The sequence below is a fragment of the Theobroma umbraticum genome, unplaced genomic scaffold (assembly GCF_002168275.2).
Source record: "Theobroma umbraticum cultivar Fairchild unplaced genomic scaffold, ASM216827v3 scaffold_30.0, whole genome shotgun sequence".
Classification (NCBI taxonomy): domain Eukaryota; kingdom Viridiplantae; phylum Streptophyta; class Magnoliopsida; order Malvales; family Malvaceae; genus Theobroma; species Theobroma umbraticum.
Window position 1 is genome coordinate 9,455,099 of NW_018397254.1, and position 23,990 is coordinate 9,479,088.

The following is a 23,990-nucleotide window of genomic DNA, read 5'->3' on the forward strand; positions in this document are numbered from 1 at the left end:
CAATTACTTAGTAGCTAGGAAAATGTTAAATTATGTAATTCCAAGCTCAAATTGAAGTTATTGACCGCAGATTCAAAAGTTGTTTCTGATCTCAGCCTTATGTGCTGCGCAACACGTCTTTCACATTCCACTTGGCAGGAGCATGAACAATGCATCACCAGTTCAATTCATCAACAAAACAAAATGTTAAAATACATCAAGCTACCAACAATACGTTCAACATTGTAATTGTCTGCCTTGCCAAAGCCAGCTGTCTTAAATAAAAGTAAATCTTTTTTTTTTGTTCTGAGATTAAAAAAAGTAAATCAAAATATAATAAAACAATCATTTAAGTTGGACCAAGCCGGACTTAGGTCAAGATGAGTTGGTCGCTTGATCCTTTGACATCTACCATTAAATTGAAAGTTACCTACAAATATTTGGATTCTTGACGTCTGATCCAAGTTATGGATGAGATTGTATGTGTTGCAAATTTTCATAAAACAAATGTTGATTTATTTTACCCTTCACTAGCGCAGTGAGAGGCAAATGACAAAAGAGGAATGTGACAAGAAAGAGAAAGGACAAACGAGGCTTAAAAGCTGTGAGAATGATCTCAAAATTCTCATTGGATCAGGGCTCTGTAAATGAGCTATATATGCAGGAGGTTAAAGAGTAAAGTAAAGAAAAAAAAGGCTAATTACGTTATAACTAACCGAAATAACTTTTAAACAATGATTATATATATACAAAATGGTGCGTTGCTCATGTATTAACTTATTGCTTTTTAACTGAACCAAATGCGCAGCGTTTGGATGGAATTTCTTGTCTTTTATTTATACTCTGCGTTTTGGCGTCTTCTTGTTCCCAAGCCTCCTCCTTCGTTCTTCAGTCCGATAGTCATCAGCCTGGTGCAGAGTTCTTCCATGGAGTCTTGAGTTTATTCATTCTGGATGCTTCTAATAGTAAATAATGTATTTTATTGTCTTTTCCTATGAGTTGGTTGCTTTACACCCATAATTTAATGAGCTGTATAATATATATATATATATACACACACAATATGCAGACAGGATAAAAAGATATTAGCTTTTCAATCTCTATATAGAGTGCAAGAGGGAGAGGATTGTGATTCTACACTTGGTGATTGGAAATTTAGTCAACCTCTGTGTAGTAGACAATACATTAAGATGGTTGTTCAAGATGGAATTGCCTTTTAGGCGTCAAGAGAATGCTGTATCCCGTGATTTTTGTAAAGTCTTACAACCTCAGTTTCGAATTCCATCATGGTACAATACTTTTCACGATTGTCTTCCAACACATATGTCTTTGAGAAGGACGACTTGAAAAATTATTTCGAAAGATCGGAACAAGCGGTTTGTCTCGCAACATAGCATAACAAGATCCCCTGATCAATCCAAAAACCCAGCAACAACCCCCAAAGCAGACACAGAGGTAGCAGAACCTTAAACAACAGTGACAAGAAAAAAAAAATCAAAACAGCCCTGAGGACAAACCAAAAAACATTCACAACAAACAGAAAGCAAGGAAAAGGCCAGGGGAGGGAGGGTTGTCTTCCTCCTGCCCTGATTCTTGTTTTCCCTTTTGATGAGGGGTTTACCCACAAAGGAAGATTGGTAATGATGATTTGAAAGAATCAGCTTTTGTTGTTGATGACTAATGATGATTGAAGCCAGCTATATATCAAGGGCACCTTGGCAGCAACTTTGTAAACAAGTGAGAGGTGTTTCATGAACTGAGACCGACTGATATTTATAGGCTGAGAATTCAAGTTAATACATTTTCTCAAAATTTAGCCTAATTTCGAGCCTGCGTGAGCCCACTCTTTTATCTTTCTTACAGCAAGCCTATGAGCTTGCTTGTTTAAAGCATTCATCTCTTCTGAAGCTTGGTAATATGGGATATAGAATCATTATGAAATACGACAAGAGCAAATATTGAAGGAACAAAAAGAAAAAATTTAGAACTAAAAAATATTCCCCAAAAATTGAAAAGGATCTGTCAAATAGTGGAAAACGGATGAAGAAAGGGAAACAAGGTAGTAGTCAGAGAAAGGTAAAAACACTGACTAAGAGGTCCGGTTTGAAGAGTAATAGAAGAGGAAGGAAGAACGAAGATAGGCTGATGGAATGTTATGTTGAGATAGAAAGTAGTGCTTCAGTCCCAAATATGGATAGGAGAAGAAATTCAGTGCTAAAAAAGGATGTGGAAGAAATTTGGGGGTTGAGCCAGAGATTGAGGTTGATTTTTCAAGAGGAAAAGGATGATGTAATTTACAGGTTGGTGGAATTGGAATCTCCAGATGCAATTAGAGAACACCATCCAGATCAGGGAAACCTCTAAGGTGTAGTTGGGTGATGGTTTTTGACTTGGTGAAAATGAATACTAGCGATCCCACGATGCAGGGTTGATTTTTGCGCAATTTTTGGACCATGAGCACCCTTGGTGATAGTTTGTCGTGATGGTGGCTATGTTAAAGTGCAGGATGTTTGATGACTGATTTTTTGGTTCTTGTGGTGTGGCTCCTCGTGGCTTGTGTTTATGGTGTCTTTGCTGGCCTTGAATTGAGTTTTTTAAGCCTGGGTTTTATGATGGTCATGCGTGCGTGATGGACTTTTGATGACTTGAGGCTGGGACCCCTGTAGGGATTTTGAGTTTGCTTATGATGGAGGGAAATTTGTAAGGAAATGGCTTGGTAACAATTGAATTAGGAATATGGAGGAATGTGGTCTGGTGTTTATTTTGTACGTTCAAGCAGCCACTTAGTATTATTTTGAAATGACCACTGCCCGAGTTTTTGTGTGGGCGCAGCTAGCTACGTGTTAGTTTTTGAGATAGCTAGGAAGGTCTTTGAGTGTTACCAGCACAGCTTCTTGAGCCGAATTCACCTTTTGTAATAGTAAAAAACTTGAAATGATATATTGATTTTCAAGGTTAATAAATACGTTTTTCAAAGGAAAAAAAGAATTAAGTTGCTATGCTGAATTCTCAACCAAAGAAAGGAGGGTTTCTATGCTTAATTTCTCTGGTATAGGTTATTTTAAGTTTCATGGATTGGTAAAATGACTTAACAGTTGATTTATGCATTATACTACAAGTTTTAGTTAAAAATGATTAGTTGCATGCTACAGTTTGCAAGGCCTTTTATGAAAGAACCTTGGGGACTTATCAAGGTGTGTATACATTTTGGTTTATGCTTGAGAGCAGAGCCTTGAGTGTCATACCACTTTCCATATCTTAAATCATTGGTAACCTTGAGCCCGATATCATTACTCAAATAAATTATATTCCATTCAGATACATCATACATGTATAGAATACAAATTATTCAAACAGTCAAACTTAGACTGTCTGCATCAATGCTTCTGTGGTCAACCAGAGCGGGAATTGTTATTCATATTTAAGCTTACGCCCATAATGAACAAATAGTTACTTCCATGCTTTAACATAGACTCCGAATTATTAATTAGTTTATAGCAGAACAAACTCTGCGAATTTCGCCTTCAGTTCCTGTCTTCACTCCAATGTTACTCATCTTCACCATCGACCTCCCGAATTCCACGTTAAAGTTCAGTGCTCGCAACCCTCGCACACCCAAGAATTGTTGGACGATGGGTCTTGTTGAAGCATCAGTCCACAACTTCTGATCAGACTCTAGTATTCCACGGCCATTTCTCAGGTTGGTGAAGAAAGATGTATCGAATCTGTTGCCGCTGCCAGTGTCAAGATCAACGCGCCTACTGGCGTCTCCGTTTTCAGGGCAGAGTGATTGTAGTTGAGAGACAAAAGTAGAGTCGATTGTGGGGTCAGGACCATTGGCGGTGAAGTTGTATAGCCTATACCTGAATAACTGGCAAGCTGAAGTTCCTATGGTGTGTCCTCCTGTTGGAAGAAACGAAAGGCAAAGGATAAAGGTGGTGCACGTTAGTATTTCAAAATTGAGAGATTAGAAAAAACTCACAAAACTTTTATCAACTGGTTTTGATCTTATAAATTTAAAACAATATTGTCTCTAATATAGAATTGCTTACCAACCAGGGCAACGAGGTCCTGAGTGTTGAGACCAAAAGCAGCAAACTTTTGTTTCTGTGAATCGATGGACTCCCTGAAACCAGGCAAATTAGAGGTATCAGATGCCAATGAAACACTCCCATCTCTGCGTCCAGTAGGCACCTGCCAGCTTCGTCCACTTGTCTGCATGGAATATTTTGTATAAAGAATTAACTCAGCGATTATTTATATGATACAGATTAAAACCATAAAGTAACTAAGTGATTGTAGTAGAAGTAAATTAGTAGTACTAGTATCTTTTCCAATATTATATTGTACTAGTAAAATAACATATCTCATGGTAATAATTACCAGAACCACGGAGTCACGGGCAGCAAGGGCAAGAATATCAGCACATGAGACCACCCTGGGGCATGCTGCTTCGAGTTGTGTCTTGGCATCATCAATAACTTCATAGCCTCTTATCAAACGATTTGGACCGGCAGTTTTCTCAGTGTTAGGGCCGTCAATGAGGATAGAGGCATCACAGCCATGGACAAAGCAGTCATGGAAGTGCATCCTCAGCAAGCCTGGGGCAATTGCAGGGTTAGACTGGAAATGGGATTGAACAGTTGACCTAACAATGGATTCAGCACTAGGACATGTGCGTGAATAGAACCCAACACGGGTGCCTTGGCCTTGCACCAATGTGGTTGCCGTGGCAAACAGAAGAAACACTAAAATGAAATGTTTAAAACCACCACCCGCCATTTTTGTGAGGAAAGCAATTACTACAAAGAAAAGAGGGTTGCAGTGCGATCTGTAACTCTGGGATTTAATTTGCTAGTGAGAAGTTTGTGTTTGATTGCTTTGACTAGCTTGTGATCTTGGAGTGTGCTGGTTTGATGCAATTTATAGGCTCAAAGAGTCAAATCCTGAGGAGAAAAGTCAGCAAAGCCGGCTACAAGGAACCACCATCGAAGTTGGGGTTCAGATTTCGCTGGGGCCATGACGGCCTTTAAAGAACTGTTTCAATCAGCTGGTCGTAATTCACGAGAAGAAGTGGTCCATGTAGATAGAATTTGCTAATCATTATTTTAGGCACCATGACAAAGTGGAGCGCGCGTGCGTGGAATACATACAAATCGTTATTGGATCAGCGAACCCTTAACGTGACAGTACAAGTTAAAGAATGAGTATAGATTGACCAAAAGAAAGGTTGACATCCCAATTACAGTAACTAATTTTATTGATTTACACTTCAGCTCCAGCCTTTTGGATATTTAAAAAAATTATTAAATGCCCAAAAGTTTACTTTGTTTTCTTAATTTATGATTAGCTTTTATCTTACATGCCTTTCATGTGATTTGACATGTTGATGTAATCAACATGTACAAAAAATTACATAGACAATTTTAAAATTTATTATCTATAAAAGTTTATTAAAAACCAAAAAGAAAAAATACATAAATTAATATTAATTATCAAGTATATAAGAAATGATAAACTTTTGGCAAGAGTACAAAAAATAACATTTCAAAATTTGAAATTAACAATTCACTTGAGTAATAATTAAGGGAAATAAAATATCATTGTAAAATATATATTTGCATGATAATAAATCATCCTAACAACAATGGCTGTTGCTTTTGAAATTAGGTGGCAAAGTAGAAAGGATAATTAATAGAGTTCCATAAATGGCAATAATTAAATAAAACAAGTGCTTGCTACTTGGCTTGCTTCTTGTTATATCTTATCATCAGGCTGTTGATCGAGTCCGGTTTCACTGCTCAAGCTTCCTTAGAAGCCTTGTGTTCTTGCCATTTTTGGCCTTATTAATTGCTAAATTATTGAATAAAATTATTCTAACATCAATTATTTCTGGGTCTTTATCCAAAATTATCAAAGGGCTGAAAGATGAGGGGAAGTACCCCTTTTGGCTTATCCTGATGAAGAGTCCTTGCTGAGCAATAAAAAAACAAAATGACAGATAAGAGACCTGGAGTCGTCCACTCAGGCGCACCGCGCCACCAGCAAAGACGCGGAATAGATGAAGTCATAGTTTGACCTTTATTAAAAAAAATTTATTTTAATGTATTGGTTTTTTCACATGTGAATCATTGAATATGTGAATTTTATTTATATTTAAAACTAATTTTAATAAAATGAAATAATAATAATAATTATTATAATAATCATTTGATACTAAACCTTCTCCGTTTGTGTATTGTGGCAATAGTCCTCCTTTTGATTGTCATCATTCAATCAATACAAAGACTTGTCTGGATATATAAAATGTTTGCCAGGGGGAGACAGTCCATCGATCTGGATATAAAACTGGGAAAATTTTATTGCATATATATTTTTTTTCCTGGAACAATCACTTTTTGACTACCCCACTCGTCTATCTAGTCGTCCAACCAATATAATATTGGTGGCAAACAAAATGGTTAAGTGCCTGTCTCTTTCTTTCTAATTTCTAGACATTGTTGTTTATATGATTAATTTGTCTGTTAAGCATGCACGTAATTTCACATTTAATTATTAATCGTGACAGCAGGAAACAATAATTAAGCTTGTCATTTGTCAACGACAAATGCATAGTTATTAGTTAATAGAGTTCTAAGGAAGATGTGAGAAAACAAAAGTCAAATATTCCATTAAAATAACGATGCAATTATACAAATATCATAATACAAAAGAGTAGACAAATCCTGTAATTTCTTTTGGATTTGCTAGTTAACATCACCCTTCTCTCTTTGTCAAAAAGAGTGGGACTTATTAGCTTCTCAGCTTACGCTAATCAATAAAGAACTATATGCTCATTGAAACTTTTCGAGCGTCATTATGATCATCTTAACACAAGTAATTACTTAGTTAATGGCAGAGCAAATTCTTCGAATTTCACCATTAGTACCCGTCTTCACACCAATATTACTCATCTTCACCATGGACCTAGCAAATTCCACGTTGAAGTTCAATGGTCGCAAGCCTCTCTGACCCAAGAAGCGTTGAACAAAAGTTCTTGTCGAGGCATCGGTCCATAACTTTTGATCAGACTCAAGAATTCCCCGACCGTTTCTCAAGTTGGCGAAGTAAGCTGTATCGAACCTGCTACCACTACCGGTGTCCAAATCAATGCGCCTAGAGCCATCACCGTTTTTTGGGCAAAGTGCTCGCAGTTGAGGGACGAACGCTGGGTTGATTGTGGGGTCAGGACCACCGTTGGTGAAGTTGTATAGTCTGTAGCTAAAAAACTGGCAAGCTGAAGTCCCTATGGTGTGTCCTCCTGTAAGAGGGGAAAATAAAAGGTTAAGGCCAGAGAAAATGTTAGTATTTCAAATATTAATTGGATAAAACTTTTCAACTGACTTTGAAAATATATAAACCAAGGAAAATTGCTTACCAACAAGCGCAACAAGGTCTTGAGTGTTGAGACCAAAGGCAGCAAACTTTTGCTTTTGCGAGTCAATGGACTCCCTAAAGCCAGGCAAATTGGAGGTATCTGATGCTAACGAAACCCTCCCATCTCTGCGTCCTGTAGGCACCTGCCAGTTTATTCCTCTTGTCTGCATGGTACATACGGATGAAGCATAATCGGTAATAATTAGTGTATGATAACTATCAAAGAGGGCAAAGTTACAGTAATAAAATAGCATCTTGTAATACTATATGCTAAAAAAAATGATGATTATATTGATTAAATGTAGTAGATTACCAGAACGACAGAGTCACGAGCAGCAAGAGATAGAATATCAGCACATGAAACGACACGAGGGCATGCAGCTTCAAGTTGAGTTTTGGCATCATCAATAACTTCATAGCCTCTCAGCAAAAGGTTTGGACCGGCTGTCTTCTCCGTATTAGAACCATTAATAAGGATAGACGCGTCACAGCCCCGGACAAAGCAGTCGTGGAAGTGCATCCTCAGCAAGCCAGGTGCAATGGCAGGATTAGACTGGAAATGTCTTTGAACCGTTGACCTAACAATGGATTCAGCTCGAGGGCATGTTCTTGAATAGAACCCAACTCGGGTGCCCTGGCCCTGCACTAATGCAGTAACCATGGCAAACATGAGAATCATTGCAAGGAACCTCGGGCTGGCGTAAGCACCCTCCATTCTGATCACCCCGAACAATGGGATTGGGACTATAAGACTTAAGAGAAAATGCAGAACGTCGAGTGTCAAATGGCTCTAAGTTCCTTTCCTGCGAGAGGAGTGTGTTTGCTACTTTGCTTGTGATTTTGTGGGATGGTGAGCAGGGTTTATTATAGGCAAAGTTTTTAGTCAACTATAGAATGAGTAAAGAAAGCTGGCTATAAAGAACCGGCATGGAAAAGGAAAAAGAAAGATTCAGAGTAGTAAGGGGCCGACGGATGATGAGTTGGGATACATTAGCAGCGTTTGCCTGGAGGAAGCCAGTTGCAATTTGCAAAGGGGAGCGGTGTTCACGTGAAGAAGTGGCCTTTGTCAAAGAATCTTTTTAAGCCACTAATCGTATTAATTTTTTTAAAAATATTTTATGGCCGTATGAAAAGGGGAACATGACAGGATGATTAGGGGGATATCAGATATAGATTTAGATTAGATAAAATTATTGAAATGAAAGTGTCAACTACCTGACTTGAAAGTGACAGACAACCGCTAGCTTGCACGAAGCTTTATTAAGCTTTAGACTGAACCTACTTATTCAAATACATCAAAGAGGCCACATATCTTGTTTCCATTTTCTTTTTATCATTTTTCAATTTCTTCTCCATTATTGTTTATATGTATAATTCATTAATTTGTGTCATATATGTTATTATTGGTGATAACATGTATTCTCAAAATTAATCTTTCGCCGAGCAAAAAAATAATAATAACAATAAAAATAATTTAATATTATAGAATTTTTAAATAAACAACATCAACTACATGTTAATTTAGACTTTGACTTATAAAAATTAATTAGGATCTTGTCAACTTTTTATTTTATATCTTTTTTTAAAAAAATTATCAATTAAGAACTCATGAACTATACCAATATCTGTCTGTGATCTTGCATTATTGGTGATGCAAACTATATATATTTAGTATAATGATTTTATTTAATTGCACATTTTGAGTCAAGAGCAAGGGTTGGTTTTTGTTTTTAAAACAGTCATTATGTTATGCACTTTTTGCAATATATTCACAATGTTACTCATTTTCTTCTTTTTAACTCATAAATTGTTTATCCAAATAAATAATTTTAATAAAATCTATGAATTGAATAAGTGAAAACGATAAGAATACGCAAATAGTAATTGTGCTGGCTCATAAATCTTTCCGGCTTTACAAGTTATTAATTTTGGGTATGTTAAAACATTAATTTTATATATATATATTTCTCCATTTGTCAGGAATCTGAACTGATGAGTACTTTTTTCACTACTATTTTACGAAATAATACTAATTGATTAATTAGAAAGGGTTATTTCATGACTTGTAAAAAAGGGTATTATTTTCTTAATTTATGGCCAGACAATTTTAAGTAGAAAAATAGAAAACAAACGTAAGAAAAATACAAATATACTGGGTATTACCTATGATCTTCATGAATAAGCTAATAAACAAAAAAAATACCATTTTAAAAAAGATAGCTAAGTAATAATATTTGTACAGGGTGTAAGTCGAATATGCGTGCTGTTGCGGGTTGGTACGATACGAGTCTCTTTTGTGTGGTCAACCTTGGCTGTTTTCCTTAGCTTGCCGCGGTTTTTGTATCAGTCTTTTTTATGCTTAATGAAATAATCCGTTTACTTGAGACAAAAAGGTAATTCTTTTTATTTTGTGGATATTCTCTTCAGTTTGTTATCTTAAATTTTTTAAAATAAAATAATATTTTTATTTGTGAAAAATAAAAAATAACATAAAAATTCATTTCAATTCGACTCGAATATAATTTTTATTTTTATATTACAAATAAAAAACCAAATTGAACTTAATTAATTTGTTAAATTTAAAATAGTAATAATAATAACTTATACTGGGATCATTAGCCTGCAGGTAATTAAAACATCAATTTGCATTATAATTATCCCATGTAAAATATTGTCACTACCTTGGATTGGAAACCATAAACACATGAAAGAGCGTTGGTTTATGTCTAGTCCTTAGCTGCATTTCGTTTTGCAATGTCAAAGTTGAAAATGCTACTATATATATATATATTTTTTTTTTATAATCAAAATTGAAACTACTTAGTAGGATTTTTTTTTGTTATTATAATAATTTTAAGAGATTCGTATGTGACATGGAGGTGAAAAAAAAATAGCAATCGATAAATAAGCCATTGACATTGACAAAAATGAAAAAAAAGTAGCCGTTGACAAGTGACAAAAGATTGTTCTCCACGTGAAATGCCAACAAGCAATCTCACGCAAAGTCATCACGCAACAAAAGTGGCCCTTGTCGCTTTGGTCTGCCATCTTTACTTTTTGCAAACTTTTGGCCGGTTTTGTTTACTTCTTTTATACTTTTGAACTTTTCTTATTTTTAATCCTTCCCGCGTTTCTCGAGTTGACTTGAATTGCCTACAAATGATTTTCTTACTTGCAAGCAGCAAGACCATCACCATTCACAACCCAAAATTTAAGCGGTTCTAGAGCTACTTTTCTACTTATAAACTCGATTTCCTTTGTACTAGTGTTGTAACAATGACAATGAAGTTAAACAAATCAAAATCATTTGTTTGGTGCTTTTCTGTTTGGTCATTGCTGCCACTTCTCTGTTAATAAAATTGAAGCATACTGCAAGGCTGCTGTAATAACCTCTATTTCAAGCACACTAAACAGAGGCTTTTTAGATAATAATAGAAGAAGAAAGAAAACTACTATGTGATGAAAGATGAGGAATGATGCAGATAATATTTTGGAAATAATTGATCCTTCATTTCATGAAAAGTTATATACATGGGTTTATTTATATAGGGACTTCACAAATGAATTAGAAAATGACAAAATAGGCTGGCTAACTATTTAATTACTCCACTAACTAACAATTAAAAAGCTATCAACGGTAACTTAAAGCATAGCTAAAATGGTGCTGCTTCTCCTTTAATGAAACAGTGTGCTTCATGCTTCCTCTTTTCTTCTCATCATCTCTTATAGTCGAGATGGTGCGTTTCAGCTTTATTTTCTTTTCTATTTACAAAGTAGATTGTATTCTTGTATGCTACTGCATTTATTTGCTGCTATTTGAATCTTGTTTCTTCATGATTTGACAGATTGACCTTTGTTGATACTCCCGCTCAAGAGGAACCATGAACACTGTGAATGTTCATCTTGTATAACAATCTCTAAAATTGTCTAGGTTGCAAAGCCTTAGTAAATGCATCTGCAACTTGTAGTTCTGATGGTACATAAGCTGGCTCAATTACCCCACTCAAAATCTTTTCTCGAATGAAGTGACAGTCAATTTCTATATGATTTTTCCTTTTATGGAAGATTAAATTTCGATTGATATAAATGGATGACTGATTATCACAATGAAGTTTTATTGGATCTTTGTGTTGAATATCAAAATCAACAAGCAAACCTTTTATCCAAATTACTTCACAACAGGTGGTTGCCATGGATCTTAATCTGCCTCAATTGAGCTTCGTGCTACCACTTACTGTTTCTTGGACTTTTACCTTACTAATGACTCACCAATGAACACACAATATCTAGTAATAGATTTCTTGCTCTCTGGACACTCTACCTAGTTATTATCACAGTATGCTAAAATCCTTAAGTTAGATTTTGCTTTGATCAAAATTCCCTGACCAGGTGCTACCTTCAAATACTTAAGTACTTTGTAGGCTACTATATAGTGCTCATGTGCTAGCTTGTCCATGAACCGAGCTAAGGTTTGTACTGCATAAGATATGTTTGGCCTTATGAAAGTCAAGTAAAGAAGTTTTCCCACCAACTGTCTGTATCTTGTAAGATCTGCTAACTTATATTCTTTGCTTGCTTTTCTTAATTTCACATTGTAATCAATGGGTGTTGACACTGGTTTAGCTCCAAGAAAACCATGCTCTTCCAACAAGTCAAATGTGTACTTCCTTTGACATAATGAAATTCCTTGTGGTGGCCTTGCTGTCTCAAAACCAAGGAAATATTTCACTATGCCAAGATCTTTAAACTTAAACTGTGAGCTTAAGTATTCTTTTATAGTAACTGCAGCTTGAGTAGAAGTACTGCCAATAAGAATATCATCAACATATGTCAACAGAGCTATTAAATCACCATCACTTGTATTCATGGTGAATAAAGAATATCTCACAATGATTGCTTGAAGCCATAGTGAATGATGGAGGAGGTTAACTTAGCATTCCATTGTCTTGAGTCTAGCTTAAGTCCATACAGAGATTTGTGGAGTTTACATGCTAATTTTGATCCACTAGGATGCTCCCCCTTAACCTTATATCCTTCAGGTAGCTTCATGTAGACTTTTTCATTTAGATCTCCATGTAGAAATGCATTACTTAAATCTAACTACTTTAGTGTCTAGTTGTTTGTAGCTGCAAGTGCAAGAAATATTCTCACTGTAGATTGTTTTGCCACAGGACTAAAGGTCTCTTGATTGTCAAAGCCAGCTACTTGATTATATCTTTTTGCCACCAATCTTGCCTTGTACTTTTCTACTTCACCCTTTTCGTTCTGCTTAGTTTTTGTAAACCCACTTACAACCAATAGTAAGACAATCAGTAGGTACTATGCTCCAAGTGTTATTTTCTTCTAAAACCTTTAGTTTAATAGCCATTGCTTGTTTCCAATGTGAATGAGTTACTATTTAATGATAAGATATAGGGTCTTGTATGTTTGACAAAGATACAGTAAATGCTTAATGTGCTAGTGACAAACTATGTAAAGAAATCAATTTAGATATAGGATGTGAAGTAATAATACTAGTATGAGAAGGAAAATCAAGCTGGTATGTTTTTAAGTATTTTGGTATTTTTCATTCTTGTGCTTCTTCTAATTGGCTAAATTGGATCAGGATTATGGTCTGTTTTAGATTGACTAGTATTGTTGCTATCAGGCAAACTGTTTCTAGATGATGAATTTTGAGAAATTTCATCATTTATTGGTTTGAAATTCTATTATGAAGTTGGTGAAGGTTCATTAGGACATAATTTAGGTTGAGGTTGATCAAATGAATGAGAATTGACAAGATTTGAATCAAAAATATCAAAAGGAACAACATGCATGTCAAGTGTTTAATGAAATGCAATATCTTGGTTACCATGCTTTGTATACTGAAAAAGGAAAGTATCCTCATGAAAAACAACATCTCTGGATATTAGGACTCTTTTAGCTTGAGGGTCATATACTTTGTACCCTTTGACATGGTTTGGATAACCTATGAAAACACATTTGGTGGCCTTGCTATTAAACTTCTTTCTATGTTAAAATTGTGTTAAGACAAAATATAGACATCCAAATACCTTGAAGTGATTGAATGAAGGTGGCCTTTTGAAGAGTATTTCATAAAGTGATTTGTTTTGTAAAACTTTAATCGATACTCTGTTGATTATATGTATGGCAGTTAAGACTGCATCTTCTCAGAATTTAAGTGGTACATTTGACTGAAGTCTCAAGGCTCTTGCCACATTTAGAATGTGTTGGTGTTTCCTTTCCACAACACCATTCTGATGTGGTGTACCAATGTAGGATAGTTGATAAACAATCCCATTTTTGTTATAAAAATCAATGAGTTCAAATTCTTTTCCATTGTCTGATCTTAAACATTTTATGAAAGTGTCAAATTGATTTAAACAAGATTAGTAAAAACAGGTATCGTTGATGACATATTTGACTTAGGTTTCATTAAGTATATCCAAGTGAAACATGAGAAATCATCCACAATAGTTAAGAAATACCTATGTTTATTCAAAGTAGAAACTTCATAAGGTTCTTATATATCTATGTGAACAATTTCAAAAACTGCTTTGGTGTTTTGAACATGAACTGAAAATGGCAATCTTTTTTGTTTTGCCATTGGACATACTTCACATAACAAATCACTCAAACAGCTAATTTTTGGAAAACTTTGATGTAACAGATTAATTCTTTCTATTGAAGCATGCCCCAGTCTAAAATGCCATATATCAAAATCTATATACTTTGGCTTGGAGGAGTTTACAAAAAAAATAAAAGCATTTCTAACAAAGTTTTTAAAACAAAAATGAGAGGGATTTTGTTCAACTTGGTTATCATGGATCATATAAAGGCTTGAAAATACCCTAACTACCCCAATCACTTTCCATGATGGAAGATCTTGAATAATATAGTATTTGTCAGTGAAAAAGAGACATGAATCCTTTGATTTGGTTAATTCACTCATTGATATGAGGTTAAAATTGAAGCTAGGAACACAAAGACATTTTTGAGTGTTAATAGAGATGTTATTGTTTGGCAAGTTTACAAAATGGTTATCAACTGGTTTAGCAAAGATAAATCTTTCTAAAGAATGACGAATATAATTTATAGCACCAAAGTTCGTGATCCAACTATCTTATTTAATCATAAGGTTACTAATATGCTTAAGACTATGTGGCAAATTATTTAGAGTGTTGAAACAAGGCTGATTGGATACGATACTTGCAACGGCAAAGTTGATCAAGTATGGTTTGTGTTGAGGCCTTTTTGGTGAAGAAGTCTTACCACCATTGCAATTTATCCCATTATCACTGAAAAGTTCCATGAGCTTGTTGACTTGTTGCTTCATTGCTATCAATTGAGACATAGGACCATTACCAACTGACTCATCTATCTGTTTTGACTACATTGTTGAAAATGGACTGTCATTCATACCAATGGCAGTGTTTGCTACAACTTTCCTTTTTTTTTTGAAACTTGTCTTTGTCTTAGTAAATTTAAAATTTTTTGGGAACCTCATCAACCGATAGCATTTCTCCTTAATGTGACCTTTTTTACCATAATGTGTGCACTTAAGTTACAACACTCCCACCAAGGGTGAATACATATTCACTGGTGGATTTAGTATCGTTTGAATTTTAAATCCAATTAGCATCATTGTATCCTTTTAATACAGCAAAAAATTCATTATTAAAATATTATAGTTTATGGTACCTCTCAAATATTTCATTTCTTTGCTTAAAACAGTCTAATGATCTTGATTGGGACTTTGTATATATCTCTTCAGTCTACACACAACAGAGGCTATATAAAGTTGAGTATAATTTATCAAATGCATCGGACTCTAATAATCTAAGCACACTTAGATTGAGCCACACTATCACTTTTATTTTTTTTATTTTTTTAACTGGGTATTAACATAATAAAAAGTACTTACATGTGTCATATTAAAATGTCAAAACCTTTAAATAGCCTCTCAACAAAATGCTATTGTGTTGGTACTAGGCCACTAACACATTTTATGACTTTAACACCCAAAATAATATTAGTTTTTCTCTCTAAAGTTTAGTTTTTGTTCACAAAGGCTACACCTACTGTCGTAACTCAAGACCTAAACCTAAGATAGTTTCTCTTTGAAAGTTATCATGCAAACCAAGGGGTTTAAATCCAATTGTAATTTAAGAACATGCCATGATAATAATATATATGTGAACAGCATTTAAATCAATCATTTGCATATGCTTTTAAAAATAGTAAAGATCTTGAAATATTAATAATGGTCATGAAACTGCCCATGAATGGCTTTAATTTAAACCAAATCTGTTTTGGTGCCAAAGTATGCTTTTAAAATCATGCTATAACTTTAAGATCGTTAACGCCAACTCATGCTTTTTAAATATAGTCAATTGGTAATAAAACCATACTTAATTCCCAGCAACATAAAACCATGTTTTCATGCTTCCATGAAGTTTCAAAATATGCCACCCGCATGTGTTATAAAACAATGTATGCAAAGAGCTTTACAAAGCATTTATAATCAATAACCATTTTAAGGAATGATAACTCATTTGCATACTAACCATTGCCAAGATTTATCTTGTTCAAGACTATTTATGAATAAAATCCATGGCAATCACAATTTATGCTCAAACTCTACAAGTTATAGAGATGATGACCAATATAGCATCAACCAACAAGTACTAGTTTTTTCCATGGTTCAATATCATAATTTCATTACTTTCATGCCATATGATTTCTTAAAATCAAAATACAAAAGGTATCTTACTTTCACATCTAGATTAATAACCAGATGGAATTTTTATAATGGGACCACCCACTCTTTACATATGCATATATGCTAGCAAACGACATTGTGGCATTTATGAATTAAGTAGCATTCCGAATGCAAATCTTATTCAAAACAGTGGGCATTGTATAAAAACAGCATGTATACTTCATAATCTCTAATTTATTTAGTAATAGATCTAAACATGGATTCCATAGTCATTCACAGCCTCACACTATGCACACTATCACAAACAATCATCTTGAAGTTTAAAAATGTGTCAAAAGGCTTGTTTCTTTATTTAAAACCAATAGAGATAATGTGATCATATATCAAGAAATGAATATGTTGATGGCTATATTTCTTTTTATATATTCATCAGGACACATGTTTAAGAAGATTCTTCTACATGAAAACCCTAGCACATAGTCTACCCATTCAACAACAATCTATCTTCTCATTCTGTATTTGAATAACTAGAAGGAAAGTGTTATCCCACAAATGGTGAAAGTGTTATTAGTAAAGCCATTCATTCTTAACTAGGTGCTTAGGGTTTATCAATAGAAATTACAAAAACCATTTTAAAATCTATAGAAAACGTGAGAAACTAGACTCTTAGTATTTAACTTAACTAGTTGTATAAGAAGCATGAATAAGTTTATAATTGACAAGATAAGTTGAAAACAAATAAAACTTGACTTTCCATACTCCCATAAATCTAGGAAGATAATGTTGGTCTCTTTGGGCTTTATTGTACTTGGCAATTAGAGCATTCTTCTTAATTGTAAATAAGGCTCATATTTGTCAAATATTTTCTACAAAAGACTAGAAGGAAACTCCAACACCCATTAATTTCACAACTTCTAAACAGGAACAATATAGTACAACTTAAATGTTCAACTTGGTGCATAGAGCTGAAATTTCAATCCTTCTTATGTGTGAAAGCCACAAAATCATGACAAGTATCGAGTATATATGGCGAGAATCTTAATAACAAAAAAAGGTAGTTTGGCAAATTAGATTACTACTTCATTTTCTATTAATTAGTTGGTAAGCAAAGAAGTCATATATAAATCACTACACTCAGTAGACCATTAAAAGAAAATGATGGCTGAAACAAGCTTGACATGCTATAGGTATAAAAAATAGATTTTTCACAAAAACGTATTATATAGACAGAAAAATAAATTAAACTTTTTGTAACATAAAAGTGAAACAGTATATTCTCCAGCTGAAAATATATATGCAGTTTAACTTCATAACTAATAAGCAGTAATCAGTTAAAAGCATAACAAGCCCTTAAGTAAAGGGAATTCAATAACAATAGAGCAAACAAGCATATTGATAGTGAAATTTTCATTTTATTAAAGGTTACTTTTAAAAAGCAAAGAGGATCTGTTTTTACAATTCGTTCTGGATGGTAATTTCCAATCATCACTTGGGTTTAGCCTAGCTATATGCTCTCAGGTAAAAAGGGCAATCTACATTTTCTCAAGATCTTATTTGCACACAAACCCACTTTCTTTCTTTTTTCACAATAAATTCATAATGAATTTACTTATATAAAACTCTAACTTCTTTTATACTTAAATAATACGAGATATTGAAACATTATAAAAAATCACTATATATCCAACAAAACGGACTATACAATAGTTTGAAAGACATTAAAATACACAAACCAAAATACCAACAAACAATTCACTAGGTATCATACCATACCAATAAGCCATCCTGACTGTCGAAAGAATTATTATCCAATACTAGCAATAAGCCACCAGATAGTCCGGTTAAGCAAGTGGCCAAGTTAAGGCCATATAATTTTCGTGGCTTAGCGAAGTCCCACCATATATATAGTACTTTGATCAAAAAAAGTTAATGCGGACTTGTTTACATCTTAATTTTTTATCATTTATTCAATATTGGAAGGACGTGGCAAATTATTAAGTCATTGGCAGTTTTTCCTTTCCTTTTTCTTTTTTTCAAGTTTTATTCACTTTGAAAATTAGGAGAAACACTAATAACTGTTTGTGAGGATGACATTCACTTAAAAAATTATTAGGATAAAAGTTACTAGAAGGCCAGAGGTGTACAGCTGGTTGCAATAGACTGATGAGCAGAATCAGCTATTTGTTTTTTCTTTTGGATGTTGCATTATTAGTAGTCATTTTCTCGCTATTTGATAATTACATGCAAGCATTTAATTATTTTTGGGAACATAATATATATATATATATTCTGGACAATTTGACCAATCTATCAAAAAGGATTACAATTCTAGACAAAGACAATAGCAGCACATAATAGTCAAGGACACATCTGGCCGTCTCTTTCCTTCTTTTCAGTTGTTTGTTCATTCAACATGCACAATGAACAATAATTAAGGTGGCCAATTACAAATGCTTAGTTAATTAGAGATCAATTTGTTCAGGTAACTTTTTACCGTAGTATAAAGCAGATGCACGTATAATGTGACAAGATAATTCAATAGGAAATGGGTTTTATGTCTTCAAATGGTTAAAGAACTTTCGATATTAACATCTCATATTTAATGTTTGAGAAATGGAAAATAAAATTAGGGGATAACACAATCTTTTGTTATGTAAATCAAAATTTGGGAAAGAAAAATATAATAAAATGCCCAAAAAAAGGTAGTATGCTTAAAGTCAAATATTCGATTCTGCATCTGCTAGGTTGATAGAATACATATGGTGATAATTAAAAAGAAAGACAATCCAATTTCGATTGTCCACTTTCCGCAACATTGCCTCTTTCGAAGTCAACAAGAGTGAGCAATTATTATCACTCTACCAGCTTGCGCCAATAAAGCCAAACATCAAAATATCAAATATCGGTATCACTATCATATCTCGATAATCAATATCAGTTTACAGCAGAACAAACTCTGCGAATTTCTCCATTGGTGCCCGTCTTCACCCCAATGTTACTCATCTTCACCATAGACCTCCCAAATTCGACGTTAAAGGTCAGTGGTTGCGCGCCTGCCACACCCAAGAACCGTTGAACTATGGTTCTTGTCGAAGGATCAGTCCACAGCTTTTGATCAGATTCAAGTATCCCTCGGCCGTTCCTCAAATTTGTAAAATAGGATGTGTCGAACCTGCCACCGCTACCGGTGTCGAGATCAACGCGCCTGCTGCCGTCACCATTTTGTGGGCAAAGTGATTGTAGTTGAGGCACAAAGGCTGGGTCGATCGATGGATCGGGACCATTTGCAGTGAAGTTGTATAGTCTGTAACTAAAGAACTGACAAGCTGAAGTCCCTATGGTGTGACCTCCTATTCAAAAGAAATGGTAAAGATTGGTTTAATGACTTAAATTCAAATACCATTTGACTACAAAGTTTTGAAAATCAAGTGCTTACCGACAAGGGTAACAAGGTCCTGAGTGTTGAGACCAAATGCGGCGAACTTTTGCTTTTGCGAATCAACGGACTCCGTGAAGCCAGGCAAATTGGAGGCATCAGATGCTCGAGAAACCCTCCCATCTCTGCGTCCCGTAGGCACCAACCAGCTCGCTCCATTTGTCTGCCATATATACGCATGAATCATATAGCTACTGGCTACTTATACACACACAAAGTGCTAGCAAATTAAAGTGGTGCTAGCATATTCAAAATATTGGTATAGTATAATGAAGTGTATCATATATACCAAAACCACGGCATCACGGGCGGCTAGGGCGAGAATATCAGCACATGAGACTACACCAGGGCATACTGCTTCTATTTGAGTCTTGGCATCATCAATAACTTCATAGCCCCTCAACAAAGTGTTTGGAGGAGCCGTTTTCTCAGTGTTAGGGCCATCGATAAGGATTGAGCCATCACAACCCTGGACAAAGCAATCATGGAAATGCATCCTCAGCAACCGGCAGCAATGGCACGATTAGAGCGAAAATGAGATTGGACTGTTAAAGTAACAATAGATTCAGCTCGAGGACATGAAGCGGAATAGAAGCCAACACGAGTGCCCTGGCCATGCACTAATGCGGCAGCCATGGCAAAATAGAGAATCCCTGTAAGGATTCTGGGGCCGCTGTAAGAACCCTTCATTGTACAATAGGTATGGAGGAAGAGAGATAAAAAGGCTCTAGGTTTTTGCTATGAGGAGTTGTATTTTTCCACTCTACTTGTGATTTTCGGGGATACCATGAAGAGGTTATTTATAGGCAAAATCTTATTAAACAATTGTGAAATTAGTAAAGAATGCCGGCTGAAAAGAACCAGGCCCTGTTGGGCGATGAGTTGGATTCATTTGCAGCAGGGTCGTAGATGGTGATCATCTTTGTCGTTTATGTACACTTACCAATCAAGTTAATTTGCATGGCTTGCGGTTTCAAGTGAAGAAAATGTCTTTGTCAAAGGTTTTCTTATTCTTAGTAAAAAAACATTTAGGTTTCAGCAGTAATAATTTTTCATCTTGTACGGCCGCGAACGATCAAATGCCAATTGATCATTGACTCCAAAACGGTCATTAGATTAAATTAGATCAACTTGTCAAAAAAATTTTAAAAAAAACCATGATTTTCAAATTTAGGTATTTTTTTGTCTAAAATTTTCCAGCATGCAAATTGTGAAAAAGTAAGTAGGGTGTCACTTACTTTCTTGAGTCTAAATTAGAAAACAATAGAAATCGATTGATGTGAAGGTAAACTTCTCACATTTTTTGGGCAATATTCAAGGCCGACTTTAGGTAGACTCATTATCTGGCAATAATCAAGGTCGACTTTAGGTAAAGCCACTAAAGCAAGGACTTTAGGTCTCAAATTTTCATAGATTTCATAATTTTATAATAAATAATCTAATTAATTATGTTAAAAATATACAAAATTTAAGATAATTAATAAAATATTTATCTATCTTTTCATACCTAATAAATATTTATTTTCTCTCTTTTCTACATCTTATTGATTCTCTACTATTTATCTCATTTTTAATTAAAAATATGTAAAAGTAAAAATAATTAATAAAATAACATATTCTTTCACTTCTCTAATTATATGCCTAATAAATCTCAATTTTTTATCATTCAATTCCCACAATGCTATTAATTCTCAACTATTTCTCCTATTTACAATCAACTAATCATAAGATGTATTTAATGGTCTCCAATGACTATTCTTTTTTCTATATATAAAACTACTTTTTTAATTTATAATATCTACTTATAAATTTCCTTTTCTACTTTATTCTTTCTTCCTTAACTTCAATAAAAAAAAAAACACCTCATTTTCTTAATTTCAATTAAAAAAAAGCTCATTTGAATATTTAGTTTTAGACCTTTAAGCTTATTGAGCCACCCCTGACAATAATATCTTATTAACCAACGTTTTTTGTTTAATTTATTAAATATCAAGACATGTTTTTACATGTACATGTTTGATATGACAGAGATTAACATTTAATTATACTGATTAACTAAGAATTAAATGGCATCTTGATTCTTGATTCTAGAAATGATGGAATTACTATATGGAGAACAGTATTATATCCTATTTGATACCTTAACCTTTCTTATTACTATATCATGTATGATATACCTAAAATTAAACTAAGAAAGAAAAGGGAATTATAAATTAAGCTGTATATTATTAGGAAATTACAAAAATCAAATTAATCAAATTATAGCATAACAAACTTTGCGGATTTCACCATCAGTGCCTGTCTTCACGCCAATGTTACTCATCTTTACCATTGACCTCACAAATTCCTCGTTAAAATTTAGTGCTTTGTAGCCCTTCCCACCCAAAAAACGTTTTGGACAAAGACTCCTGTTGAAGGATGAGTCCACAATCTTGGATCAGACAAGAGTACTCCTCTGCCATTCCTCAAATTTGTTAAGAAAGATGTATCAAACTTGGTCGCGCTTCCAGTGTCAAGATCAGCATGGCTAGTGCCATCACCGTTTTGGGGGCAGAGTGCTTGCGGTTGAGGGACAAATGATGGGTCGATTGATGGGTCAGGACCATTTCCCGTGAAGTTTTATAGTCTGGAACTGAAAAATTGACAAGCCGTGGAACCTATGGTGTGTCCTCCTGTTAGCCGAAGTGAGAAAACAATGAATATTAGGCAAAAGAAGCCTTTGAACTTGGTTTTTTTAATCTTATTAAGATTGAACTCAGCGGAGAAAAAAATATCTTACCAACAAAGGCAACTAGATTTAAATTAGTTCATGTTAACTAACTATTGCACCTTAAGGTTTGGTTTATTGGTTATGCATGATTTCCTTCTTAAAGAATAAAATTCGAATCTCTCTTTTTTATTTATAAAAAAAGAAAAAATTGATTTAATATTGTAATTGTAATCACCCTTCATACTGAGGTGATCTTGTTATTATATGTTGTACAATAGTACATGTGCTACTTTTGCCTGTGATTTTTGGGAATGCTGGTTAGAGTCCTCAAGTTATAGGCAATCTTATTTAAAACCTGAAACTAAATAAAGAAAATCGGAGAAAAACAAACTATCCACCAATCAGAAAAAATCTAAAATTCAGAATTTGCATGACTATCCTACATTTTCTTTCGTTTTCTTTTCAGTTAAATTATATTTACATAAGATCACATAATATTTACGAGTAAGAGAAACCATTATTTGTATTTTTTTTTTTTATGACTCCAATATAAGGATAATGATAAAATGATCAAAATATGTGGATTAGATGAAGCAAATGGCAGTGACGCGAAAAGAACATGGGGATGTAAGAATTGTCTAAATTGGCAGCGCCATTTGTATTTTTACGCGATTGGCTCACTGGATTTTTCTGTCAGAACTAAATGTCATTGACTTGAAAGTGACAGCCCAAGGAATTTGTTGATACCCTTGACAACTTGTGATTGCCAACTGAATTGGACCGACTTAATAGTATAATCGAAGAAAAACAATTTAAGATCAATAGAGTTAATTCTTAATTGGCATTTTAAACAACCTTAAACGACTATTAGACATCATCAATTATTAATTAATTATTTAAAATGTTCTATATCTTATGCTTGAAGAGTATAGGTAGCTGCAAATCATCAATCTGTCAACTTCCTTTCTATTTAGATTAATCGTTTCAATTTTTTGAGTCCGAGGTTGCTTAATTAAGATGTTAAACAGTCATAGCTGATGACTAATGGTATCCATTATATTAGTCTTATGTTTTTTGTCACCATAGTAGCAGGCAATTGCAGCAGACAGATGGCATATTGATTAACAAAAATGAAAACGAAAACAACAATATATTTATAGATGCTCAGCTTTGAAAGCCTCTCTTAATATTTACAAACATGAATTCTTCAGAAATCGACTTAAACTTTATTAATTACTGCAAATGGTGTATTAAAGGTCAGTTATTGTATTCTTTTATGGTCCCATGCTGTAAAATATCGACTACTGAATTTTCTGAATTAGTGTATATGAAGTATTCTTAAAATTTCAAATTAACAATAATTAGATAAAATTTTAATTCAAACTCAAATTTATATAGTGAAAGATTTCATGAATCATATGTATCAATAACAATGTAAACTGGTTTCATTGTTTTTAAAATATTTCACATTGATTGGGCTGATAATATTTTATATTGACATTGCAAAAAAATGCTGATGTGGCATTTACTGACATGTGAGGTGGAGATTTTGTCCATTGATAGCCACGTTAGCAAGTAACATGTTAGCATAAACTGTTAGTCCAATCAATATTATGCCAACGTGATAAATGCCAAGTTAGCACATAATTAATGTCACACTAATAAAAAACAATCACATCATCTCATCAACTTAATCAAAATGTTACATCATTATATATATATATATA

At 34.0% G+C, this 23,990-nt stretch overlaps 3 protein-coding genes across 3 annotated transcripts; all 3 read right to left on the minus strand.

Annotated features, from left to right (window-relative positions):
* Positions 1 to 3,269: 3,269 nt before the first annotated feature.
* On the minus strand, positions 3,270 to 4,867 carry LOC110420721 (peroxidase N1-like). The gene is made up of 3 exons (XM_021434099.2): positions 4,363 to 4,867; positions 4,032 to 4,194; positions 3,270 to 3,882 (listed from the first exon to the last, which is right to left on the minus strand). The coding sequence occupies exons 1-3, from the start codon at positions 4,759 to 4,761 to the stop codon at positions 3,467 to 3,469; spliced, it is 978 nt and encodes a 325-aa protein (XP_021289774.1). The 5' UTR covers positions 4,762 to 4,867; the 3' UTR covers positions 3,270 to 3,466.
* Positions 4,868 to 6,624: 1,757 nt separating this feature from the next.
* Positions 6,625 to 8,433, minus strand: LOC110415971 (peroxidase N1-like). The gene is made up of 3 exons (XM_021427783.1): positions 7,709 to 8,433; positions 7,397 to 7,559; positions 6,625 to 7,279 (listed from the first exon to the last, which is right to left on the minus strand). The coding sequence occupies exons 1-3, from the start codon at positions 8,108 to 8,110 to the stop codon at positions 6,864 to 6,866; spliced, it is 981 nt and encodes a 326-aa protein (XP_021283458.1). The 5' UTR covers positions 8,111 to 8,433; the 3' UTR covers positions 6,625 to 6,863.
* A 10,392-nt stretch (positions 8,434 to 18,825) lies between these two features.
* LOC110413692 (cationic peroxidase 2-like) lies at positions 18,826 to 20,338 on the minus strand. The gene is given in 4 exon segments (XM_089782629.1): positions 18,826 to 19,467; positions 19,554 to 19,716; positions 19,843 to 20,057; positions 20,060 to 20,338. Coding segments are annotated over 4 exon segments (978 nt in total). The 5' UTR covers positions 20,244 to 20,338; the 3' UTR covers positions 18,826 to 19,051.
* Between the last annotated feature and the right edge of the window lie 3,652 nt (positions 20,339 to 23,990).

What these genes read in the sequence shown, in the direction of transcription:
- LOC110420721 (XM_021434099.2), bottom strand. Translation starts at nt 4,761, where the DNA reads ATGGCGGGTGGTGGTTTTAAACATTTCATTTTAGTGTTTCTTCTGTTT. An exon ending in CCCGTGACTCCGTGGTTCTG is followed by an intron (nt 4,195 to 4,362) that starts GTAATTATTACC and finishes TATTCCATGCAG; the next exon opens with ACAAGTGGACGAAGCTGGCA. An exon ending in GGACCTCGTTGCCCTGGTTG is followed by an intron (nt 3,883 to 4,031) that starts GTAAGCAATTCT and finishes TTCTTCCAACAG; the next exon opens with GAGGACACACCATAGGAACT.
- LOC110415971 (XM_021427783.1), bottom strand. Translation starts at nt 8,110, where the DNA reads ATGGAGGGTGCTTACGCCAGCCCGAGGTTCCTTGCAATGATTCTCATG. An exon ending in CTCGTGACTCTGTCGTTCTG is followed by an intron (nt 7,560 to 7,708) that starts GTAATCTACTAC and finishes TGTACCATGCAG; the next exon opens with ACAAGAGGAATAAACTGGCA. An exon ending in AGACCTTGTTGCGCTTGTTG is followed by an intron (nt 7,280 to 7,396) that starts GTAAGCAATTTT and finishes CCCCTCTTACAG; the next exon opens with GAGGACACACCATAGGGACT.